Here is a 23516-nt window from a genome sequence, read left to right on the forward strand (position 1 = left end):
GGCTTTCCAGGGGTACTCCCTCCCTCCTATTTATGGTCGGACTGCATGCCAGGAAGGCTACGGAATAGGGGGTACAGGAGATACCCGGTTCGGTGCTCTCCCTGTATAGCATCCACTACCGCCATAGGCGGAGACGGGCTGTCTCTGCCCGGTTTCAAACTAGCAAGCCTCCCACTGGCTCAGCAACTGTGGTAACTGCTATGCTACAGGAAGCCCCGATAATTACAGACCTCAGGGTTTAGGCAGGATTTGAACCCAGGCCCTTTTTCGCCAGAAACTAAACCTTAAGGCCAGCAAGGATACTGGACCAGAGTACTCCTTAATTAGTCTGACACAGGATGGCACTTCTCATGAGACTTTGGTCCATGCCTCTAGGCACCCATAGTTATGGACACCTTTGAAAACAGTCTAGTTTCTGACATTTCTCCCTAGGTCAAAATGTCCATCTCTCCATACAGCACTTTCTTAATTTTCCTCTCTAGGGAATGAAAGTTTGATAAATTCTTAGTAAATGTACAAATATTTTAAGTCATAGGACCTCCTGGGTGACTGCTCCATGACTGGCAGTTGCAAACTGCTGGTGGTAGCCAGTGTCTCATCTTTGAATTCCACTCTTATGGAAGCAACTTCACCTTCCTTAATGAGCAGCAGCCAAAGTCTGCTCCTATCAAAGGAGGGGGGAGATTTTGCTCTTGACTCCCAAATAAGAGTAGACACAGAGCACACAGCAGAAGTGCTGGACATTTCTGACAGCCTCAAGTGGTTCCTAAATTCATACAAGGCTTTTACATGGATATCTTGACTTTCAATACTACTGAATATCTGATACTCCCATTAACGCCAGTGGCATCCCTTGTGAAAATGAGGCTACTTAAGTGCATAAGAGCACACACCAACTGCTGATGGTTCCTCAGCCTGACAAAGGATTTTTAAACCGGAAAGCTTGCTAAGAAGAATTTTTCCAACTATGTGAGTTGGTCTAATAAAAGATAGTATATTTACCTAAATAATCTTGTCTGCGTATGTCCTTAGAGTGACCAACACCTACAACCTATGCCCCTGTAAATACAGACAAGATGTGGTTGCCTAAAGTTAGCCTTTAAAAAAAATTCAGCTTTGAATTTTCTTTCCAAATCAATTAAATGCATTTGGTTATTACAGGTACTAAACTTAATGCACAGTAACTATGGCGCATTAATACACATGTAGACAAGCCCACTGAGAGTCATGTGCATATATCCAACAGAGAATGACACTTTATAGCGTTTCTTTACATATTAATGACTGAAAAAGTTGAAGACATTGAATTCTGTATTGCAATACTTAGCACACAGTATACAAAGAAATCATGCAGTGACTTCTCAAGGATAAGTACCCCCTTGCAGATCAATTTACCAATCCACAGCAGCCAGGTATAAAACACTAAACGGGAGGTCTGGTATCCAGTACAACCAGTAATCCTACAGCAGGAGTGAGCAATCATTTGGTCCAGAGGGCCTCTTAGGAGTTTTGGTGAGCTGTTGCAAGCTAGGGTGAAGGCACAGTGTTGACGTGGCACGACAGTGGGGACAGAGGAGTGATTTCCAAGCCCAATGCTTGGGGTAGCAAGGTCAGGCAGGGGGAGGGGTTTGCAACTGATCCTATCCAGCCTGGGTCTGTCTGCCCATACACACCACCAGACACAGTGGCCAGGGTCACCACTGAGACCGGCTGGGACCCCAGCATGTGGGGTGCCCTCAGCTGGGCAGATGTGATGGGGCCGAGGGCAAGCACAGAGCTGTATCTGGGAGCGGGACAGGTGGGCAGGGTTGCAGACAGAACCAGGATTGCAGGGCATTGACAGCGCGGGGCTTGGGTCCCAGGACAGAACCATGAGCCACTCCCTGCATGTCCCTGCGATGGGCAACAGTTCCGTGGGCAGGGACATGCAGGAGGCAGATTGTGAATCCTGGTCCCCACCCATCCCACTCTCTAACACCACTCCCCACTCACCCATGTCACCATCCCATCCAGCTGGCTGAGCACACCCTTTCCATGGGTGTCCCAGCTACACCGGCAGTGGCAGCTGGAAGAAGCCACCACTGCCAGGACGTGAAGTTCAGCTGCTGTGCTTCCCTAGCCCTGCTGCATGTCCAGGGGGCAGCAGGACCAACCGCATGTGCCACAGCCCAGGCTGTCCCCCAAGCCTGGTCCAGGTGGGGCTGAGGGACCCATGGCAGGCCACACAGAATCCCATGGTGGGCCAGATCCAGCTGATGGGCCATATTTTGCCCACCTCTGTCCTATAGGGATGTTTGGTTTTTTTTTATGGGCTGCATTGAAAGAAAGCATGATTCTCCACTAGGAAGCACCAAGCCAAAGTGGACCAGTTTTACAAAATGGAAAAAAAAGAATGCAAGCTACAACAGTTACGTGCATCCCACAGGGTTATTTCCCTCCTTGTAATAATTCTTTTCTTGACTTGCATAGAAATTAAAAATCTTCTCTCCATGCTGCTAAATGTTTATCTTTTTGCTTCTGCTCCAGATGAATTTTTCAATGCACTTGGCAATGCCTTAAACCTGACCCAGTGTGGGACAGGACCAACAGTAAATCTCCATTGACCTCAGTGAGGAAGGGTCAGGATATTGCTAAGTGGTTTTGAAACTCCCACTCACAGTACTTGTACATGTATTTTAGCAGCTGACAAGTTTTAGGAAGAATCTGGTGTTCCATAGACTAAAATGCCCATGTCCATGTTGTAAGTCTAGATGTGGCACTTTGCCCACAGGCACTCACCATTCGCTGACTTGCAGTTGCTTTAAAATCTGTCAGAGGTCACTTTGGTCAAGACTTAGATTTGCTGATTTCCAAATACGCATTGAAAAACAGACAGGTCAGCTGTACAGGACAGAGCCACGTGGTAGAACTACTAGAATGAATTAAGTGCCCCATATTTGAGGTGAATTAAGTGCCCCAATTTGAGATTGGGCCATATTTTATCAGGATGAACAATCTCACAACTACTTGAACACTCACAAAGTTCTGTGAACAACTGGTGGGGTAATGCCGATGCTTGAAGAAGCCTTTTTTCAGAACGTGGATTGTATGTTCATAGGCTATACAGTGATATGATCTGTAGTATGTACATACTGAGGCAAGAAGGAATTTTGGAGTTCCTCATTTAGATAACACCATGAAAGTCAAACAGTCTATGAACAAAACAGAGGTTTCTGCAGCTGCTGGCTCGGTCCTCTCAGCCTCTGCTCCAAGTTGGAGGTAGCTTCTTTCTGGCAGCACCGGACTTTCTTCAGCTGTGCCCTTCCTGAGATGCTAACATGGAAGCAGGTTTTTCTGGAGGGCTATGGAATGGCAAGCAACCAGGGCAGGGTTTGATATGGGTCCTAGACCAAAGCTACTAGGTTTTCCTTAACTGAAAGGTTCCTTCCAGAGGGCAGTCAAAGAAAGACATTAAGGGACTCAAAGGTTGGGCTATTCCAGGGGTTTCAAACTCGGGCCCCATGAGCTGGATGAGTGGCACAGGGCCCATCCTCAGGCCAGATTGGGCCCACAGACCAGTTCTGCGCGCTGGATCCAGTGCATGAGGCCAGTTTGGCATAGGTGCTGTGTGCAGCATGCATTCCAGACCTGCCCCACATGCAGCCAGGGACTAGCCCTGCAGCGAGCATGCTAGACCCAATCCCATGCAATATGTGCCAGCCTCACCCCTATGCACTGTCTGCAGTAGGTCCAGCCCTGTATGTTGTGAGCAGTGCATGCCAAACTAGCCCCATGCACTGCAGGTAGCATGCAAGTTCATTCCGAGATCCACAGACAGCCCTGCAGGCCAGATGATAGGATTCTGTGGGCTGAATCTGGTCCACAGGCCACAATTTGACACTCCTGGGATACACAGTATCATAACTTCTCTGATGACAGAAATCTGTGGGCACATACAAAGGGTTTTTCTGCTACCTATCCAAGAAGTTCAGCATTGTTGGTGGGACAAGGGCAGTTCCCAAACTCTTGTTTTCACCTGGCACTATTTTCAGCCTGAACAATTAGGAGTTATGCTTGCAGTGAATACGTTCCCTCATGAGGGTAAATGAAAAGATACTCTAGGGAAATCTTCTTGAGAAGAATGGCTGTAACTATCTAGAAGCATGGCTAGCATCTATTCTTCTTCTCACTGGGAAGACACAAGCTAATCTTGGAAAAGTTGGACAGGGTCCTGATTTGTGAATAGGCTTCTAGGGAATATCATAATATACATAATAAATAATAATAATAAATCATAGAACAGTAGTGTTGGAAGGGACCTCAGGAGGTCATGTAGTCCAACCCCTGTTCAAAGCAGGACCATCTTCAAGCACATCATCCCAGTCAAGGCTTTGTTTAGCTAGACCTTAAAAACCTTGAAGGATGGAGATTCCACCACCTCTCTGGGTAACCTATTCCAGTGTTTTACTACCTTCCTAGTGAGAAAGTTCTTTCTAATGTCTAACTCCCTTGCTGCAACTTGAGACCATTGGCTCCTTGTTCTGTTATCTGCCATCATTAATGTGACAGGGGGCTGGCTCAGGGCCATGTCTCAACATCAGCCCACCCACCTGTCTCTGGGGCAGTCCACCCAGTGTCACCTGCCATGACTTGTTGTACAAATAACTGGTGTAAACGCAGGAGGCTTCCCAGTTAATGCCCCAATGCCTAGGGCATTATACATGGCTCCAACCTCCCCTACCATGTCCCATGTTTCACAGATGGCATCCACTAAGTGGCCTCAGCCCCACGCTGGGCCCCAAAGTCTGGTGTTCGGACCCCAACCTGGATCCCTCCTCTCAGGCAGTCTACTCTGCCTTCATTCTGGGCTGTCAAGCTCCCTGAACCCTTCCTCCCTCTCAGCAGTGGCCCCCTGAACTTATCTGACAGGAAAGGCCCAGAATGACATGGACTACCGAATAACTGATGGGCTAATGCCCTTTTAATGAGCTTGCAGCCACCAAAAAGGTCTAATTTTTTACCAAAATAATGATATTTTAAAATCTGTTTCACTGCCTTTATTTGAGGGAAGCACTTTTCAATAAGAATACTCTTTCTATTTTGATCTACAAAAGTTCCTTCTTCGTGATATTTTAAATGTGGGATTTTTAAAATGATCACTATTTTAAACATTCACACTGTTTTTCTTCAGTTTCCAGATGTACCTTAGTGTGGAAGAGCTACATGTTTCTTAAATAACGAATGCAACTGCAAACAATCTGGCAAAGTTTATATCTACAATCCATCACATGAAAGGTACTTGAGAGTCACCTCAGATTAAAAAATAACTCTCTATCATACCCTCAACCAACCAAAACTGGAATAGAAAACCTGGAAAGGAAGTTTATTGATAGAACACAATGGGATTTCAAGCAACACTAAGATATGTCAGACTGCTATAAGAAAATGTTACGTAAAGCTTTTTTTACAGCTGGTGAGTGTGTGTGTTAAAACAGCATTTGGTTTAGAATCAGAAATAAGTTTTGGAGGTAAAAGGACTAAAGAATAACAACTATTAAGCAGTCAGTGTATGCAGTGACAATAAGAAGTCTGATGTACCATGTACATATTAGATTAAGGGCAACATTTTCAAGTGTTCCCATGTGATTTAGAAGACCATGTCCCATTTTCAAGAGTCTTAAGCACATAGAAACCCAAGTCACAAAGGTGTTTTTGCAAATATCTCTCACATAATCCTAATAATGAATCATAGTGTTTAAGTCTGTGGCTATGAGTGTCTATGGCTTTTGTTGCAGGTAAAAAAAAAAGAGCACTGGGGATATTAAATACTAATTTCAGAGTATGAAAATGCAGAATATCAAGCCACTTTAAAATTTAATTTTAAAATCATAGCTTAGCAGCTGGTAAGAACAGTCACCTCCTTCAATTGTGTTCCAGGTTTCCTCATACTCGGTATTATGAATAATCATAATAAGCATGATCATTTTTCCACAGTGGGGAAGGCTGCATAGTGGTTGGTATTAGGTTGGCTTGCATAGTTTATTCATCAAGCTCACTTGTTAGGGAGAAAATAATACTAGGATGTCCTGATGAGTGAAGCCCTTTCGTCTTCAGTACCCTAGAAGACAAAATGGCAACAGAGCAAAGTTAACAGCGGGGCATTAGACAGTTTTCAAAGTCAAGGCCTGAAGGTCACAGAGGACTGGAGGAAGAGAAATGTAATAGTGAAAAATCAATGCAGGAAAGAAGAGAGAGCCTAGCATTTATCATCCAGTAGATCCAACTTTCAGCCAACAAGCTGCAAGGGAACAAATACACTAAAAAGCACTAGAGCATAGCCTGTGTGACCACTACATAGATGTGCAAGAATAACGATGCCAGGAGCCTTCCCGGCATTGTTGATTTGATGTCAGGGCAGGACAGCTGCTGTACTACTTTTAGTATGCAAGCCAGCTCACAGCACAGCATGCCTCTTTCGCCTCCCCATGGATGGCTGAGAAAAGGAGGGCACTGTACATTATTGTAGGGCAACAGGCACGCACCTACTATGTGCCCTGAAAGTGTCACAGGGACTGACGTAAGGGCTTACAAAACATCTCCTGTGATGACACTAGAAGAAGAGATGGACAGCATACAAGTGAGATTATTTCATCGTTTCATATTATCTACACGAGATGTTTACTGTATAGTTGACTACTTAACTGCACAGTAAACATCTCAGCATCTACACATGCAGCCCTATTAGGGTACAGAAAGCTACAGTAATAAATTCAACAGCTACGCCTGTATTACTTTCATGGTCCTCTCTGATCACGCTGTTTGCAGGAAACAGAAAGCTGATACAGAGAAAGCAGAACATTCAAGTGTTCCACTGTCCTTTCATTTCCTGCAACTGTGCTGAAGAACTTGGAGAGATGGATGTATCTGATGTTGCTGAAGTAAGGATGAGAGGTCAGCTGGGTTGGCCAGAACCAAAGGGTGAGCCTGCCAGTCAGGCAGGGAAGGAAAGAAGAAACAAAGAAGGTGAAGCAAAAAAGAACCAGACCCTCCCATAAAGGAGGCAGGGCCTTAAGTCATTAGCTTTCCACCAGGGAATGCTTATCTAAGGGCTCCTGCTCAGCCCTGCAAGAATGAAACCAAAGCTTTCAAATGGGGGTGGCCACCACTTGAAGGAAATCTGCCAGGCTGCAGAAGGATAACGTGTCCCTCCCTTAGCACTTTGCCACAATAATGTCATCACCGCTACCCCTGAGGCAAGATCAGGACACCAAGTCCTTGCAAACTGAGAAACAACACATACACTATTGGGTTGAGAATTTTGGCTGTTTTCTCCTGTAATGAAAGAACCTGCTTAGAATATGGAATACAAGCCAACATCATCCTTGAACCACAGCAGCTAGAGGCCTCAAAGCTTCCTACATTGATTTCATAGACATTAGGGCTGGAAGGGACCTCGGAAGATCATCGAGTCCAGCCCCCTGCCCAAAGGGCAGGAAGTCAGCTGGGGTCATAGGATCCCAGCAAGATAAGCATCCAGTTTCATCCTGAAGGTGTTCAATGAAGGTGCTTGAACCACCTCCGGTGGCAGGCTGTTCCAGACCTTGGGGGCTCGGACAGTAAAGAAATTCTTCCTTATGTCCAGCCTGAAACGATCTTGAAGTAGTTTGTGACCATTTGACCTTGTCATCCCTTGGGGCGCTCTGGTGAACAAACGTTCCCCCAGATACTGGTGGTCACCCCTGATAAACTTGTAGGTGGCCATCAGATCACCCCTGAGCCTGCACTTTTCCAGGCTAAAGAGCCCCAGGGCTCTCAGCCTGTCATCGTAGGGTCTGCTTCCCTGACCTCTGATCATGCGCGTGGCTCTTCTCTGGACTCTCTCAAGCTTCTCCACATCCTTTTTGAATTGTGGAGCCCAAAACTGGACGCAGTACTCCAGCTGCAGCCTCACTAAGGCCGAGTACAGGGGGCTGTCTGTCTGTCTGTTCAGGCAGTCCATCCAGAGAACACCACTGTCCTGGGAGAGTAAAAGTTTGGCTCAGAAGTACTCAAAGCACTGACAATCTTAATACCAACATGCTCATTTGTAACACTACACACCAGGAATACACTGTTCCATATGTGTTAACCGTGTACAATTTTGTACAGTACTGAACTGTACAACTGATATGTTTTGATTTAAATTATAAATGTAAAATGATAGCAAAAGTTTGAAGGATTAATCCACTGGAGCTGCTGAGGGTGTAAGGTTATAATTGCAAGGTTAACACCATTTCACTTCTCTAACGTGGGCCTTGAATGGGACAATACAGCTGAATGAGCCCAAGTTACAAGGAAGGGTTGAGAACTGGAATTTGCCTAACATTCGTGTGCGCGCGCAGAACTGGGGCTTGGTTTAGATTCATCTCTGACAGGCACTGCCAGATCTGGCTCTTAACTCATTCTGGAGGAACCTTGGGCAGAGTTTCACAAGAAAATCTGGGAAGGAAAAAAAAAAAAAAGATCAATATCACACTTCTCTCTCAAAATGACACTGTCAAAATGTCAATCAAATATGGGTAGGTTTTTTTGATTCTTACCCTTCAGAGTTCACTAGACTGATTTCTTTTTATGACTAGCTAGCAAAAGAATTAGGCATAAAAATAAAATCACCCACCTTATGTATCTTAAATTAGCTGTATAGCTTTGTTGGTTGCACTTACTCAGAGTTTATTAGAACTTCTCTGCCCTGGAGAGAGCATTTTCAACAGAAAGAAAAAGCAAAAGTTACGGGACCCCAACAGGTAAAACAACAACAGTCTATAAAAAACAGAAAGACAGAAAAAAAAAAAAAAGAGTGAAATTCAGCTACTACTAACCTCGTCCTTTGTTCCACGGAACCTGCACACAAGCACAATGAAAACGATCCCAAAAATAATACCAAGTGCCATGATTACAAAAGGGATGTTCTTTAATAGAGTGGCTTCGAACAGAGCATATTTCAGCTTACTGGCAGATGCTTCATCAATCAAAACACTCTGGAGTACAAGGAGGTTGAGAGAGAGAGAGAGAGAGAGAGAAATAACACATTTAGAATGTCCTTTATGCCATACCATGTTGCTTAAAATAAGCTGAGTAGGAAGACAGCAAGATCTGCTCTGCCTAGCCTGCTATTTAATAAATGTTCTCTCATTAATGCCTCTCTCTCTCATTTAGCAGCAGGAGGGATTCTGGCCTGCATATCCAACAGTGACGAATGTTTTATTGATGCCCAACTTAGGATCCCAGGGCTGGAAGGGCCCTCCTGCTATGCCAGGCAACCACATCAGACAGCTGCTTTCTTAAACTGATTAAGGTAGGTAGAAATGTCTGGAAGCCAGACTCCTCAAAAGGTGAAACACTGAAAATCACTAGTCCCCTCTGTAAAGTTCAGACAAAACTAACTTCCTTCGGGACAGAACAAATTTCCCACTTCTCCCACCCAAGAACCAACAGCCTATCAGATACTTTCTGATATTACCTCAGATTTGCAATTGGAATATCTAATAATAATCCACCAGTACTGATTCATTCAGTCTTAAATTCACAAACACTATCAGCTCCCACCAAGTTCTTGGGTCAGCGATTCCACTAGTGCAATACCTCTGTACTCTGGAAGTGCCTTTCAGCTGATGAGCTAGGCCTCATAATGGTTCCCTCAAGAGGTATTTTGAGGATAAATTATGGGATTCTCTTCAACCAGTACAGACACACTAGCTATGGTATAGTCACCACCACAGTGAAAAAGTGCCTTGCAGGATTATAGAGGTCCTCCAAAAAGCCCAGTCAATACTGACCTTTCCACCCTTCAGGCTGACAGGAGACATAGGGGATAATAATATATTGCTACAGTTACTATGGGGAAGACAAGTCTTGCATTTTCTTCTGGAGGCTTTCCTCCCTGTGGTAGAATGTGGCAGCTTTTTAAGAGCTCATGACACACCACACCATAATTTAAGACGGTGGTTCCCAAACTTTTTGACTTTTCTGAATTTAGTGGCACCCCATATAAAGACTAATTGATGTCTTACAGTGCTTACCTTCTTACACCACACCATACCCTTAAAAGGATCTCATAGGGTGGCAGGGCAGGGGCTGCTCAACAGGGCAGACTGGGAAACTCAGGACTGAGTCATTAGATCCCTGAAGGAGGCAGCTGCCCTTGCGGAAGAAAGTAATGACAGTGGCTGCTGGAGGCACAGAGGCTGGTGCTAGGTGAGGACAGCAAAGACAGGACTCTGCCATGCCCCACTATTTCTGTCACCTGCCTCCTCCCTGCCCCTGGCCTGTACCCAACAGGATGATGCGAGTCCTGTTGCTGCAACTGCTCCTCTGGGAACTCGCATGCCAAGGACCAGAGACACCTGTCCTCACAGCTCCTCCTGCTGCTGCAGGAACATGGGAGGAGTGGGTAAATAAGCCAGGCTGAGAAGTGTAGTCCCATAGCCCCGTGTCCATCTGCTACAAAGCTTGCTGCTTGGAGTGTGAAGGCAGTCGGCACAGGGCCTGCTGCCTGCCAATAGATGGGAAGCAGGAGTGAGACCTCCCAGAGGAGCAGCTCGGGGAGCTCTTCCACAGAATACTGGGGCAACACAGAGTGCCAGACAAGCAGAGGAGTGAGTGCTTACCTCCTTGCACAGAGGCCCAGTGCCACAGCACCCTTAAAAGGGTCTTGTGGCATGCCAGGGTGCCACAGGTACCCCACTTGAGAATCACTGGTTTCAGAAATAAAGGATACTGCATTCAAAAGAAGCTACAAGGGGCACTGAGACTGGTCAGAATACAGCTGCTACCATGTGAATGAAACCAAGATTAATACCACAGTCTCTTGAAAAATATCACACAGCTTTCTATATGTGGTTTTTATGGTTCAGTCCATGGCACAAAGTTTTGCTGGCACTCCCTTTGTCAGCTAGGGTGTGAAAAGCTAAGACAATGTAGCTCTGACAGCAAAACCACTGATGTGGATATAGTTGAAAGAAGGCTGCTTCAATGGCTTGACTTCTGTCATTTGGAGAGGTCACACAGCAAAGCCAGCAGAAAAGACCCTCTGAAAGCAACAGTCACATCTCTGTAAGCGGTTCTGCTGTCATCTCACTGCTGGTTCAGTTATAACAGCAGCAGCAGCAATCCAGTAACCCAGACAAGCCCAAAGTTGTTATCCTCTTACTAGACATGCACTACTACAATGAAATCATTTAAAATATTTACCTCATTTATATACACCACAGGGAAAAGCAGTGTTCTGATCCTGCCTGTGTCACTGTATAAAAAAAAAACCAAAACAAACAACAGTAAAGCACTGAGTTTTTACAATGATTTTTACTTCTCCCAGACAGATCAGAACATAGCAAGCAAGAAGGAAAATTTCCTAAGTGAAAGCTCTAAACCCATCTTATTTTTCTTTATGTTTTATCCTCCTCTTCCAAATTAGGGAAATATATCATAGAATCAGAAAATTATGGTTGGAAGGGACCTCAGAAGGTCATCTAGTTCAACCCCCTGCTCAAAGCAGGACCATCCCCAACTAGATCATCCCAGCCACACCTTCGTCTAGCCGAGTCTTAAAAACCTCCAAGGATAAAGAGTTCAAAAATCTCTCTGGGTAGCCTGTTCCACTGCTTTACTACCCTGCTAGTGAGTGTTTCTCCTAACATCTAACCTAAACTTCCCTTGCTGCAACTTGAGACCATTGCTCCTTGCTCTGTCATCTGCTACCACTGAGAATGGTCTCACTCCATCCTCTTTGGAATCACTGTTCAGGTAGTTGAAGGCTGCTATTAAATCTCATCTCAGTCTTCTCTTCTCCAAACTAAATAAGCTCAGTTCCTTCAGCCTCTCCTCAGAAGTCATGTCCCCCAGGCCCCTAACAATTTTCATTGCCCTCCACTGGACTCTCTCCAATTTGTCCACACCCTTTCTGTAGTGGGGGGGCCCAAAACTGGACACAATACTCCAGATGTGGCTTCATCAGTGCCAAATAGAAGGGAAGAAACACTTCCCTCAATTTGCTGGAAACGTCCTATTAATGCAGTCCAGTATGCCATGCAGTAGTATGCCTTCTTTGCAACAAGGGCACATGGTTGGCTCACATTCAACTTACAGTCCACTGTAATCCTCAGGCCCTTTTCTGCAGAGCTACTGCTTAGCCAGTCGGTCCCCTGGCGCAGTGATGCGTCCTATGTGAAGGACTTTACACTTGTCTTTATTGAACCTCATGAGATTTCTTTTTGGTTCAATCCTCCAATTTGTCAAGGTCTCTCTGAATGCTAGCCCTACCCACCAGAGTATCTACTACTCCCCACAGCTTGGTATCATCTACAAACTTCCTGAGGGTGCACTCTATCCCATCTTTCAGGTCACTGATGAAGAAATTGAACAAAACCACCCCCAGGACTGATCCCTGGGGCACTCCATTTGATACCAGCTGCCAAATAGAAGTTGAATCATTGACTACTACTCTTTGAGCCCAATGATCCAGCCAGTTTTCTATCCACGTTACAGTCCATCTATTCAACTCATACTCCCTCAGCTTGCTTGCAAGAATGTTGTAGACCATATCAAAAGTCTTGCTAAAGTCAAGGTACACCACATCCACTGGTCTCTCCACATCCACAAAGCCATTCATCTCATCATAGAAGGCAATCAGGTTGGTCAGGTATGACTTGCCCTTGCTGAATCCATGCTGACTGTTCACATAATCACCTTCTTCTCCTCCAAGTGCTTAGAAATTGATTCCTCAAGGGCCTGCTTCATGATTTTTCCAGTGAATGAGGTGAGGCTGACCAGTCTGTAGTTCCCTGGATCCTTCTCTTTCCTTTTCTTAAAAACAGGCACTATATTTGCTCTTTTCCAATCATCTGGGACCTCTCCTTATCACCATGAGTTTTCAAAGATGATGTCCAGTGGCTCTTCTATTACACTGGCCAACTCCCTCAACACACTCGGGTGCATCTCGTTTGGCCCCATGGACTTGTCCACACCCAGCTTTTCTAAATCATCCAGCTTTTTCAATCTGACTTTAAACTAAGCTTGCCGGGGGATGGGTGGACAACCACCAGAGCGAGCTCACCGAGCATCAACTGTGCATGATCAGGGGGCAAGAGAACAGGCCTTATGAAAAGAGGCTGCAAGCCATAGGACTCTTCAGCCTGGAAAAGCGCAGGCTCAGGGGTGACTTGGTCGCAGCCTGTAAGTACATAAGGGATATGCATCAGGATCTAGGGGAACACCTGTTCATCAGTGCACTCCAAGGGATGACAAGGTCCAAGGGTCACAAACTTCTGCAAGACTGTTTTAGGCTGGACATGAGGAAAAGCTTCTTCACTGTCCGATCCCCCAAGGTCTGGAATAGACTCCCCCCAGAGGTGGTGCAAGCACCTACTCTGGACACTTTCAAGAAACATTTGGATGCTTATCTTGCTGGGATCCTTTGACCCTAGCTGACTTCCTGCCCTTTGGGCAGGGGGCTGGACCCGATGATCTTACCAGGTCCCTTCCAGCCCTAATGTCTATGAAATAGTCACTAACCTGTTCTTTTGCCAATGTTAGCTGCTCACCTCCTCCCCAAACTGTGCTGCCAGGTACAGTAGTCTGGGAGCTGACCTTGCCTGTGAAGACCGAGGTAAAAAAGGCACAGAGTACTTCAGCCTTTTCTGCATCCTCTGTCACTAGGTTGCCTCCCCCATTTAGTAAGGGACCCACATTCGTCTTGTTGCTGACATACTTGTAGAAACCCTTCCTTTTACACTTCATGTCCCTTGCTGGCTCCAGCTCCAATTGCTCCTTGGCCTTCCTAATTTCATCCCTGCATGTCCAAGCAATACTCTTATACTCCCCTCCTTAGTTGTTTATCCAAGTTTCCACTTCTTATAAGCTTCCTTTTTGTGTTTTAGCTTACTGAAGAGTTCCCTGCTAAGCCAAGGCAGTCTTCTGTCATACTTGCTAGTTTCCCTGCGCATTGGGGTGGTTTGTTCTTGCACTCTCAGTAAGGTTTCTTTAAAGTACAGCCAGCTCTCCTGGAGTCCTCTCTCTCTTAGACTGGCCTCCCAGGGGATCCTGCCCATGAGTTTTCTGAGTGAGTTGAAGTCTGCTTTTCTGAAGTTCAGGCATACCCTGCTGCTCTCCATCCTTCCTTTCCTCAGGCTCCTGAACTCAGTCATCTCATGGTCACTGCTGCCCAAGCTGCCATCCAGGCCAGAATCTGGTCCAGAATTTGTTTTATTTGTTTTTAAAGCAATAAAATCATAGAAACATGTAAAAATAGTCAGGAGATCATCTAGCCAGCCCCCCGCTCAAGGCAGGATCATTCCTTTCAAACTATCCCAGCCCAGTTGTAAACTAGCCCAGAAAATCATCCCAGAAAACTTTGGGGGATTTTGCTGAAGGCTGAAAATACAGTCAAGATGACAGTATATAACTATATAAACTGCTTATTTTAGTGTTAATAGTACCAGTATGGCTGGAATTTTAAGGTGTTATGATGTGACATCTCATGCCACTAGAGAAAAGATAGGCAGATGTAAGGAAATACTGTCTTTGGCTAAAGTGTCACAAACATTATAATCTGCCTGACAACTGACTCTCCAGCCCAGCCCCTGGCTTGTTTACTTTTCATTCCATCCAGGAAGAGAACACACCAACTGCTGAAACTTCCTTAGCCTGACGAAGGGTTTTTGAACCCGAAAGCTTGCTTAACTTTTCTCCAACTATTTGGGTTGGTCTAATAAAAGATAGCAAATCCACCCAAGGACTCTTGTCTGCCTATGTCCTTAGACCAACACGGCTACAACCTAAACCCCTACAAAAAGATTAGGGCACATGAGACATTTTTCCTCATATATGTTGTGAGAAGTGCCTCAAACACTGAGCTTCATGTGGGAACTATGAAGTCTTTAACTGAAAATAATGAGACTTCCTGCAAAATTCCCAGCTAACTTCTGCTATCATTCCTATATCCACACAGCCCCATCATCTGGGTCTGGTGAAAGTGGCAGCAGAAATCTTAGTTATCTATGGGTGCATGCACACCTCTATGATAACATGTCTCTTGTAGCTCACATAACCACAGGAAGCGGGATTGTCAAGTTGGTGTGGACCAGTCAGTCTCTCCTAACTTCTTTGCTAATACGTATCAGTTTGAGAGCAAGTTTAGGAAGCAGGCCACCAGCATAGCATAGCCTACTTTGGAGTCAACAAGTCCAAGGACATGGCATCAGGTAAAACAAGCTGCTGGACAACTCAGCTGGAATACCTATCATGTCCTCTAACTGGAGGCAAATCTCAGAAAACTAAATCAGCACCTACCCTACAACAAGTGAAGAATAAAATGGACACTTCGCTTGCAGATGAATCATATCCAAGATTATAAATGAGATCAGAGACTTAATTTGGGTGATTATTCCCAATTCTAGGATTGGATTACTCCTCAAATCTGGAGCAGGGAAAGCTTTCCTCCCCTCAACATATTGACCACTGTACTCTCATAGTCAAATAAACCCTGACTCTGGAGCAGGAGAAAAGCAGCCCTAACCGGGCCCAGTCCTTCCTATTATCTTTCTATGTGACACTAAATATTAAGAAAATTTTTGGCCAGATTCTGATCTTACTGGCCATGTCTATACAAGACACTGACTGCACAGTAACCTGAGACTACTGTGCAGTGGTGTTGTGTGGCAGAACCCGTGAAGCACCAGTAGCCTCGGGGCTACTGCACTGCCCTGAAAAAGCCGTTTGTTGGTGCTACTGCACAGTAATTTGGGTTACTGAGCAGTCATTTAGTACTTATTTATACAAGTACTAAATGACTGCGCAGTAATGACTACACAGTTAACGTCTCATGTAGACATGGACCCTGATGCCTGTGTAAAGCAGGAGTAACTCCCCTGAAGCCAAGGGAGTATAACAAAGATAATATGGTATGAGAGCAGCATCAGGCTAGTGTTCTGTGGGTCTACAAACATATCAAAAAAGGAGCTTTCATAGAGATTCTCATGATTTACACAATTCACTGAAAACTTACATGGAAAATATCATTGCCTTTAGAAAGCATTTCTCTCATATCTCCCTCTTCTAAAAGGGCAACCCCAAACTTCAGTCCCAAATCTTTTTTTTGAGGTTCCATACATTTGGGTCTTATATCACTTTATTGATGATTACTTGCATCAAAAAAAATAGAGAATCAAATAACAAAAGTATACATTAAAAGTGATTTATGGCAGAGGAATGAATCTCCCCACATTTTAAGTTCCTTTAAAAATTATTTTGTGCTATTTTTGGGGGTCCCTGGCACCCACTCGTGTTTCAATGTGCGGCCTTTACCAGTTGACATATATGGTGCTAAAATATACCAGAGTCTTCTCTGTTTTATAGAAATAACTACATCCCCAGGACAAATGTGAAAGGAGTTATCCCTTCATCTTCCAGTTCAGATTCACCTAGACTTAGGTACATCTATCAGTTCTATTGCCTCAAAAGACAGTATAAAAAAAAACTATTTAAATTAGGGAGCCTGATTAAGCCACCCTGAAACTCCTAGCCACAAAAGGAAAATACTTACAAAAATTCAGGCATTTTTTTGATGTAGATGTTGATCTGGATTCGCTTGGCTGCTTGGAGAATCACCCCTGTCAACTGTGAAATAAAGGTAAATTTCTAGTTTAATAAAAGGTTATTGTGTAATAAAAAAAAGTTTTTAAAGTAGGACTTCAACTCAATTTTCCTGGTGATATGGACTGGCTTGTAGGATGAGAAAAATGGTGTCACCATCTTTACCAGTTATGACAGAGTTCATAAGTCCATGCCCTAAGGAAGCAATAGTCTAAGATTGCAAACAGACATTGCATTTATCCTAGGATAAACTATTTTATCTCAGGGCAAAGTGCAAGCATACAGTAGACCTGGGTTCGTGGTGCTGGGATAAATCCTAAAAAAAAAATAAAATCCCAGATAAGAGGTAATAACAATTTATCCTGGGATATTACAAAGTCAATATATACAATTATCCCAGGATTGCATCACTGAATCAACAGCAGAAAAATGGTAGTGTATTCAACCACTCATTAACCCTGCTTAGAAGGATCATGTGTATGCATGCCAATCCCAGAATATTTTTGTTCTCAGACAAACATAGACGCATCTTACCCAGGGACAAATGCAACATGTGCTCCAGGCATTTAAATTCGGAAATGTTGCACTGTTTTCTTTGGCAGATTCCTTGTTTCTCTCCCCACGATCCAAGAGGCACCACAGTTGCAGTAAAATGGGAATATTTTCCAATGCTCCTAATTACTAAGAGCAAACTGTGGGTGTCAGACTACATTTATATACATTTCCTAGTGGATGGCTTGGCTGCCAGGAAGGCATTTTGTGAACACTGTCCTCCCTGCCTTTGGATTTCTGAGCCATCTAAACATGGAAACCTCTGATTTCTGAGGTCCCTCAATTTACTTCCTTTTTCACCAAAATGGAAGTGGTGAAACAACAACTGGGAGTCTGTAGAGGCAGGGGGAGTGGGAAAATCAACATTGTGGGCTCCAGGGAAAGGTATTAACCTGTTTCTCTCATCATTGCCAAGTTACCAGAATTACTTTAAATCACTGGGACATAAGGGGAAAGTGACATGATTCTTATTACCTAGCTAAGTATGCCATATACTGACAAATACAAATGGGCCTAAATCCCACTTTACGTAAACTGGCATAGCTTCACTGAAGTCAGAGTAGCTATACTGACTTACACCCGCTAAGGATCTGTCCTAAGTCTATGTACAGGAGCAAATGTGCATCTATTTAACTGCACCTTTTCAGAGGGAGGCATATACTTACTGGATTGACATCCAGGAACATCTCATGATCTTCCTTTTTTGGATTCATGCCCCGTATGCTGTTAATATACTTTTTGTCTGCTTGGTAAAAATGTGGGGATGATAAAAATATGGGGGTACCTGGAATGTCAAACACAAAGAGTCACATTTTTATTGGATCCCCAGCCATCCAAACCAGTGTCACAGAACAAGATGCTGCTGCACTTCCCTAAACACACCACAAAACAAGTTCCAATAGAACAGTGTAAACAACAGCATCACTAATGTACATGTCAACTGTCCAGAGATAAATTAATTAAGAAAAGAGCGAATACTTATGGAACTCTTTTATGGTTCATCTACATTTAATTCCTTCCCAAATGTTGTTCTAGTCTGTCGTATTCAAGCACCTTCCAGTAACATGTTACTTGTGCTTGGTTTTCTCCCATCTTCTCTCTGGTAGGTCTTGATCTTGCAAAGCCCTTAAACTTAGTCCTACAGAAGCCACAGGATCTGTAGCAATTTATATGAACTGGGCATGAGGGCTTTTGTATCAGCCATGTTGTGTGAACATGCTCAGTTTCTGTAGTGTTGGTCCACTTGAAATCTGATTACAAAGCAATACAGCAAAGCACTTAAGAACCCATGAAACTGTAAGCCCAGGACAAGCCCCACTGAAGTCATTTAAAATGACTCGCACTGTTATATTGCCAGTAAAGACTGAGTTTAAGTTCTTTTTTTTTTTTTTTTTAAATACACACACCTCCAAACACTCTGCCAAGTTTAAGTTCTTTTTTTTTTAAAGAAATTTTCCGTGTTCCAAGCCAAATCAAGTCCAAATCCATGAGTCAGTCCAGAAACATAAACAGCCCTACAACTGGCAAACATCCTCTACCCCCACCAGGGACTTCAGATATTTCCAAAGTCTTTTGGCAGGTATCCTACATGCAGCCCCAAGCCTGGAGGCTTGGGGTTCGGATACCCCCAAGTTTCGCCTGCCCTCAGCCATATGGCCACAGGAGCAAGCTAGGGAGGAGCCTACCATTTCCATAAAGTGGGCGTTAAGCCCCAACACCTCGGCAGGTACTAAACCATGCCAGAACAGTTATCCCTGGAAGCACTTAAGGAAAACTGCCTTCATGGACTGCATACATGGTGTTTCCCCTGCCAGGTAAGGTGGATTACAATTTCCATGCCACCAGAGCTGACCTTCACAGTAGAGGTGGAAAGCACTGAAGACAGCACAAAACCAAATTTATGGTGAGTGGGCAAGTGACATTTAACAAAAGAACATGAGTCCATAGGTGACTCTTTCATTTGACCCAAGCTGCTCCAGAACACAGAAAGAATCTTCCCTTCATGAAGCCTGCTGTGACAGGAAAAGCCCATTTCCAATCTCTGATACCCTAATACCTTATTTTCACAGTGGGTAAAGTTCCCCCCGGGTAGAATCAGCCAGCACAAAAGCTTATACACCAGAGCTCTAGTGGAGCTTTGCATACAGGTTTGCATACAGTATTTTACCCATTAGGATGTGAAAATGCTGCACAGATTAGCATTAGCTGTAACAGCTCTTCCCTTTAACAGGTGGCTCCTACTGCATTCTTCTGCTTCATATGATTTAAGCTACAGCTGGAGCAGACAATATTTTTGGGGGATTACATTTTTAAATGATTTTTCTTCACTACTACGAGATTTTAAAATATATATATATTGCTGGGTGTACTGTGCCTGATCCTATGAAACGTAGAGCTCTTTCAGCTTCCTTTGGAGTTGACAGTACTTGCCTTCTCACAGGGGTCTAGCTAACTACTTGCATGTGTTCCAGTTCATCCAAAAAATAAATAAAAATAAAAAAAAATAATTGCAATACAAACATTTCTCTCACTGACCCTACCCATTGTTTGGTCACATACCCTGCTTGCAGATGCTGACATTCAGGACACCTGTTCCAGGGCAGTTTCCTACTGGCACACAGAATCCAGCATTGTCTGGATTAACAGAAGTATTGGCAAAGAGCTCTTCAGGGGGCACAAAGCGATAGGCAGGGATACCTGCCACACTCCTAAAGCTGTCAAACATCAAATACAGAGATCTGTAGGGAAGAAAAGCAAGAACCTGAATTATTGGGCATAAGCACTCATTAACCCATGTCATCACAAATACGGTCAACAGACCAGAACTGACCTGTGAAGACATTTGATCTGGCTGGCAGGTAGACCAACCACGTATGCTGGTGGTGCATTAGGATGGATCAGCCACGCATAATGCATGCAGCACAGAGGGCCGACATGAGGTGCATGCTCAACCTGGATCCAGTGTACAGTGCAGGTCCACAGGTTGCTGCATGGAGCACACTTCCCATGCCAGCCCCAGGCTACATGCAGCACACAGTATGCTACAAGCCTGATCTAAGATTCACTGGAGTGAACAGTAGTCTTTTGGTTGAATGTTTGTCTTTCCATTAATTTCAACAGGCTTTGGAGCAAGCCCCACATACCTTGTCATGCTGTTGAATACAATGGATGAACCTTAAAAAAAATACATATAGCCCTCTGAGGTTTGTCATATTGAATGAAATAATTTGAATGTTTGTAATAGTTGCCCATTAGCCAGTTTAGGAAGAAGACAAGCTTCATCTTCTTATCTAGGCCATTGTTTTGGTCTACGTGAGGAAGGTCCTGACTTTGCTCAAAGTCTTAACTCTTGAATTTTATCTTTAGAGGCCTTTAACAAAGAGAACCTAAAAATGACCCTTAAGCAAATATCCCAAATTCCGAGAGATCAAACCCTAGGGCCTTTGAAAAAATTGGAAAGAAAAGGTCACTTACTTTGAGGAACTTCCATACCACTGCAATTAAAATGATCAACAAAAGAAACTAATTACCAAGCAAAAAAATCTGTAAAGTAAGATCCGAGCCCAAATTTGGGGGTAGTGACAGGTTTGGGTAGGAGGGGCCCAGGACGGCAACTCACTCAATAAAAACTGTAACCTACTCTTCCAATTTGGAGGTAAAACTCACTTGCAGATCAACGAAGGAAGAATCGCAAGTGTAGGCCGGATCAGACTGATCACCTGAACCACCCTCTCCGTGAACATGAATCTCTTAGTTCACGCTGAAGCTGCAGAGCACCCGAAAGGGACTGAAGGAAGGGGACTTAGTCCTATCAGTATTGAGGCCAGCCCATTGAATCGTATTGCTGAGGCGAGCCCATTGAACCGTACTACTGAGGCCAAACCATTAAATTGTACTACTGAGGAATGAAAACATATTTAGGTGTTTGGCTTCTCGGAATTCTAGGATTGTAAGTATATTATGAAAAATAATAGTATTGATTCAAATTTAACTTTTAGTTGTAATTGTAGTTGTTTTTGTAATACTAATTCTTATAGCATTGTTTGGGAAGGAAGTGCATTCAGAGCATTGTTTCTGATATATGTAATTATTGTGTTCTTAATGTTTGTGGTATTTCTTAAAGCTAAGCAGTGTTATATGCGTAGCAAAGAATTTTAAAATAAAATTGTGTTGTATGAATTAAAAGTGTAATCATTGTGAAATCGTGCAATCAGCCAGTGCATCAAAACGAATCAGTAAATTGTGTGGGATTTTCTCTATTCCATAACCCACTAGAGACAAGGTTAAGAGACACGTGTCCTCAGGATTTTGGAGCCTCTCTCAAGCCCCCAAGACCAATTCTGGAGCTAGAGCCGTTTAAGAAACATTGAAACTGTGTGCGCCACAAATGCCGCATCTATAAGAATGACAGTGAAAAAAAATAGAGCAGGTAAACTGAGCACAGCCATTCTTCAACCCCCAAGTTTGCCTGGATTCATCTGAAGTAGAATATTTTCTTTATCTAAACAGAAAACACTAGAGGTGATATTGTTTTGCAATACTAGAGAAACCAGAGGGAGGAGGCTGAAAGATGAGACCGCAGAAGGAAAACGTTAGGTTTTCCCACATCCCTGCTGCCTTGGGACATGTGTGGACATGCAGTGCCCTTATTCTAATTAACTGCAATTGAATGATGCATTCTAGGATGCCATTAGCAAAGCAATATATTCAGGAGGATTTCAGAAAGAAGGAAGTTTCAGCTGGGATCTGTTTAAACCCGTTTCTGCAGCAAATCCCCTCACACCCTGCTTAATGAGGGAATTGTACAGGTTTGGCAGGATTTAACTCAGATATTCATTTAATGTTTGTCACAAAACAGGCCGTCTGTAACTAGATGTAGAGTGGTTCTGTTTAATTTTTAGGGATGATTCACTTCTAGTTTTTGGTGAGGGAGAATAAAGAATATAGGTATTTAAAAGGAACAAAGCCTTTAAAATAGAAAATGGTGGGAAAGTTCATTCAACTAGAAACCTCAATATAATCCAATATAAACACTTGGATCTGGAATCCAAAGGTGTGTTTCTTCTCCTTACCTGCAAAAGTCAGAAGAAAAAACATAGAGTTTTTCATCTTTGCTTATCAGGGGATGGAAAGAATTTCCATCTGTCCCATTGATCATATTACAAGTCTTTGTGGTCCACCAATCCAGAGACCTAAAGTCAATGAAGAGGAGAGAAAGGGTTAAAGAATGATTTACAATGGTAAGACAACGAGTTCTTGACCTAGGAGGCACAAGGAGGGTCCACTTCCCATTTATACCAAGTCCTATTTATTGCTGGCAAATATTTTCACTAACCACATATTATTTTCACTGTTTGAGTAATTCAGTTTGGGGGGTCACTAACATGGAACAGGTGCAAACATGGGCATAAGATGAACAAGCAAAGTTGTGCTCTGGAAGCAGATGGGTAGGGAGAAGTGGGGCATGGATAGAGTATTGGTATCATGCTATCATGTGCTCTTCAGAGCATTGGATCTAGCAGAGCAAGTTACTGGTAACTAACTAAAAGTGCAATCTATGTTTGGAAAAAATCAATATGCAGAGAAATGTCAGACTATGGACCCCCAAACAGATCACCTCACCATTATGTTATAGAAAAACTAGATGGATGTGTCTCCAGAAGGGTTTTTACAGCCAAGTCATTAATACATACTAGTCACTGTGTTGTACATTTATACTTTTCTTGCAGTGAAGACATAAGAGGTATCCTACCATGGTTCAGGGTTAACTAGTCCCTGTTACACTTCTAGGGAAAATGAGGCAGTTGTGATTTTAATCCACATACCTCAACATGATTCAAACTAATACTGCTTCATCTTCACTAAGGGTTGTAACCCAGGTTGGCTGAATAAGGATGAGCTGAACACAGGTGACAAATACACCAGTTTTTCTAGTGAAGAAACAACCCCAGAAGAAAAGAATTGGACAGCTGGTTGTTCTTACACTGTTCTTCCATGATACAAATAGCTCTGAGAACAGTTACATTTAAAATAACATGTGTTCCACCATTCCTGGCTGCCTATAGCATGGGTGTACATGTGATGGTGGCAGCCAAGAACCAAAGATCCTGACACCAGCCCAGCCTTCCATTTGCATCAGCTGGTGGTTTGAGGGCAATAATGTCAAGAATTGATACAAAGTATATATATCTACTTTTGTTAGTCTCTTGCAAATGTATCCTGCTTCTACTTGACTTCACACTAACATGGCTAACTATGTCTCTCTGAGAATGGATACTGCAACAACAATTACAATTAGAACTATTGTTGTTAGTATTATTATGAGGCTCTGCTCAGTGGATTGATAAGAAGGGACAGAA

At 43.6% G+C, this 23516-nt stretch overlaps 1 protein-coding gene across 3 annotated transcripts in view; it reads right to left on the reverse strand.

Annotated features, from left to right (window-relative positions):
- Window positions 1–5021: 5021 nt before the first annotated feature.
- SCARB2 (scavenger receptor class B member 2) overlaps window positions 5022–23516 on the reverse strand; it is a 41310-nt gene continuing 22815 nt past the window's right edge. Inside the window, exons 6-13 of one of the 3 annotated variants that reach the window (XM_006270822.4) lie at window positions 22230–22349; window positions 19717–19895; window positions 17823–17941; window positions 16556–16629; window positions 11209–11260; window positions 8838–8996; window positions 8636–8707; window positions 5022–6097 (exon numbers count right to left, since the gene is read on the reverse strand). In XM_006270822.4, the coding sequence (XP_006270884.3) occupies window positions 8678–8707; window positions 8838–8996; window positions 11209–11260; window positions 16556–16629; window positions 17823–17941; window positions 19717–19895; window positions 22230–22349 (733 nt within the window). In that variant the 3' untranslated portion in view covers window positions 5022–6097; window positions 8636–8677. Of the gene's footprint in view, window positions 6098–8215; window positions 8458–8635; window positions 8708–8837; window positions 8997–11208; window positions 11261–16555; window positions 16630–17822; window positions 17942–19716; window positions 19896–22229; window positions 22350–23516 lie in introns of those variants that run through there. The other 2 variants (XM_014607403.3, XM_006270821.3) reach the window with 2 other exon arrangements.

This window comes from Alligator mississippiensis, chromosome 2, assembly GCF_030867095.1.
Source record: "Alligator mississippiensis isolate rAllMis1 chromosome 2, rAllMis1, whole genome shotgun sequence".
In the NCBI taxonomy this organism is placed as follows: domain Eukaryota; kingdom Metazoa; phylum Chordata; order Crocodylia; family Alligatoridae; genus Alligator; species Alligator mississippiensis.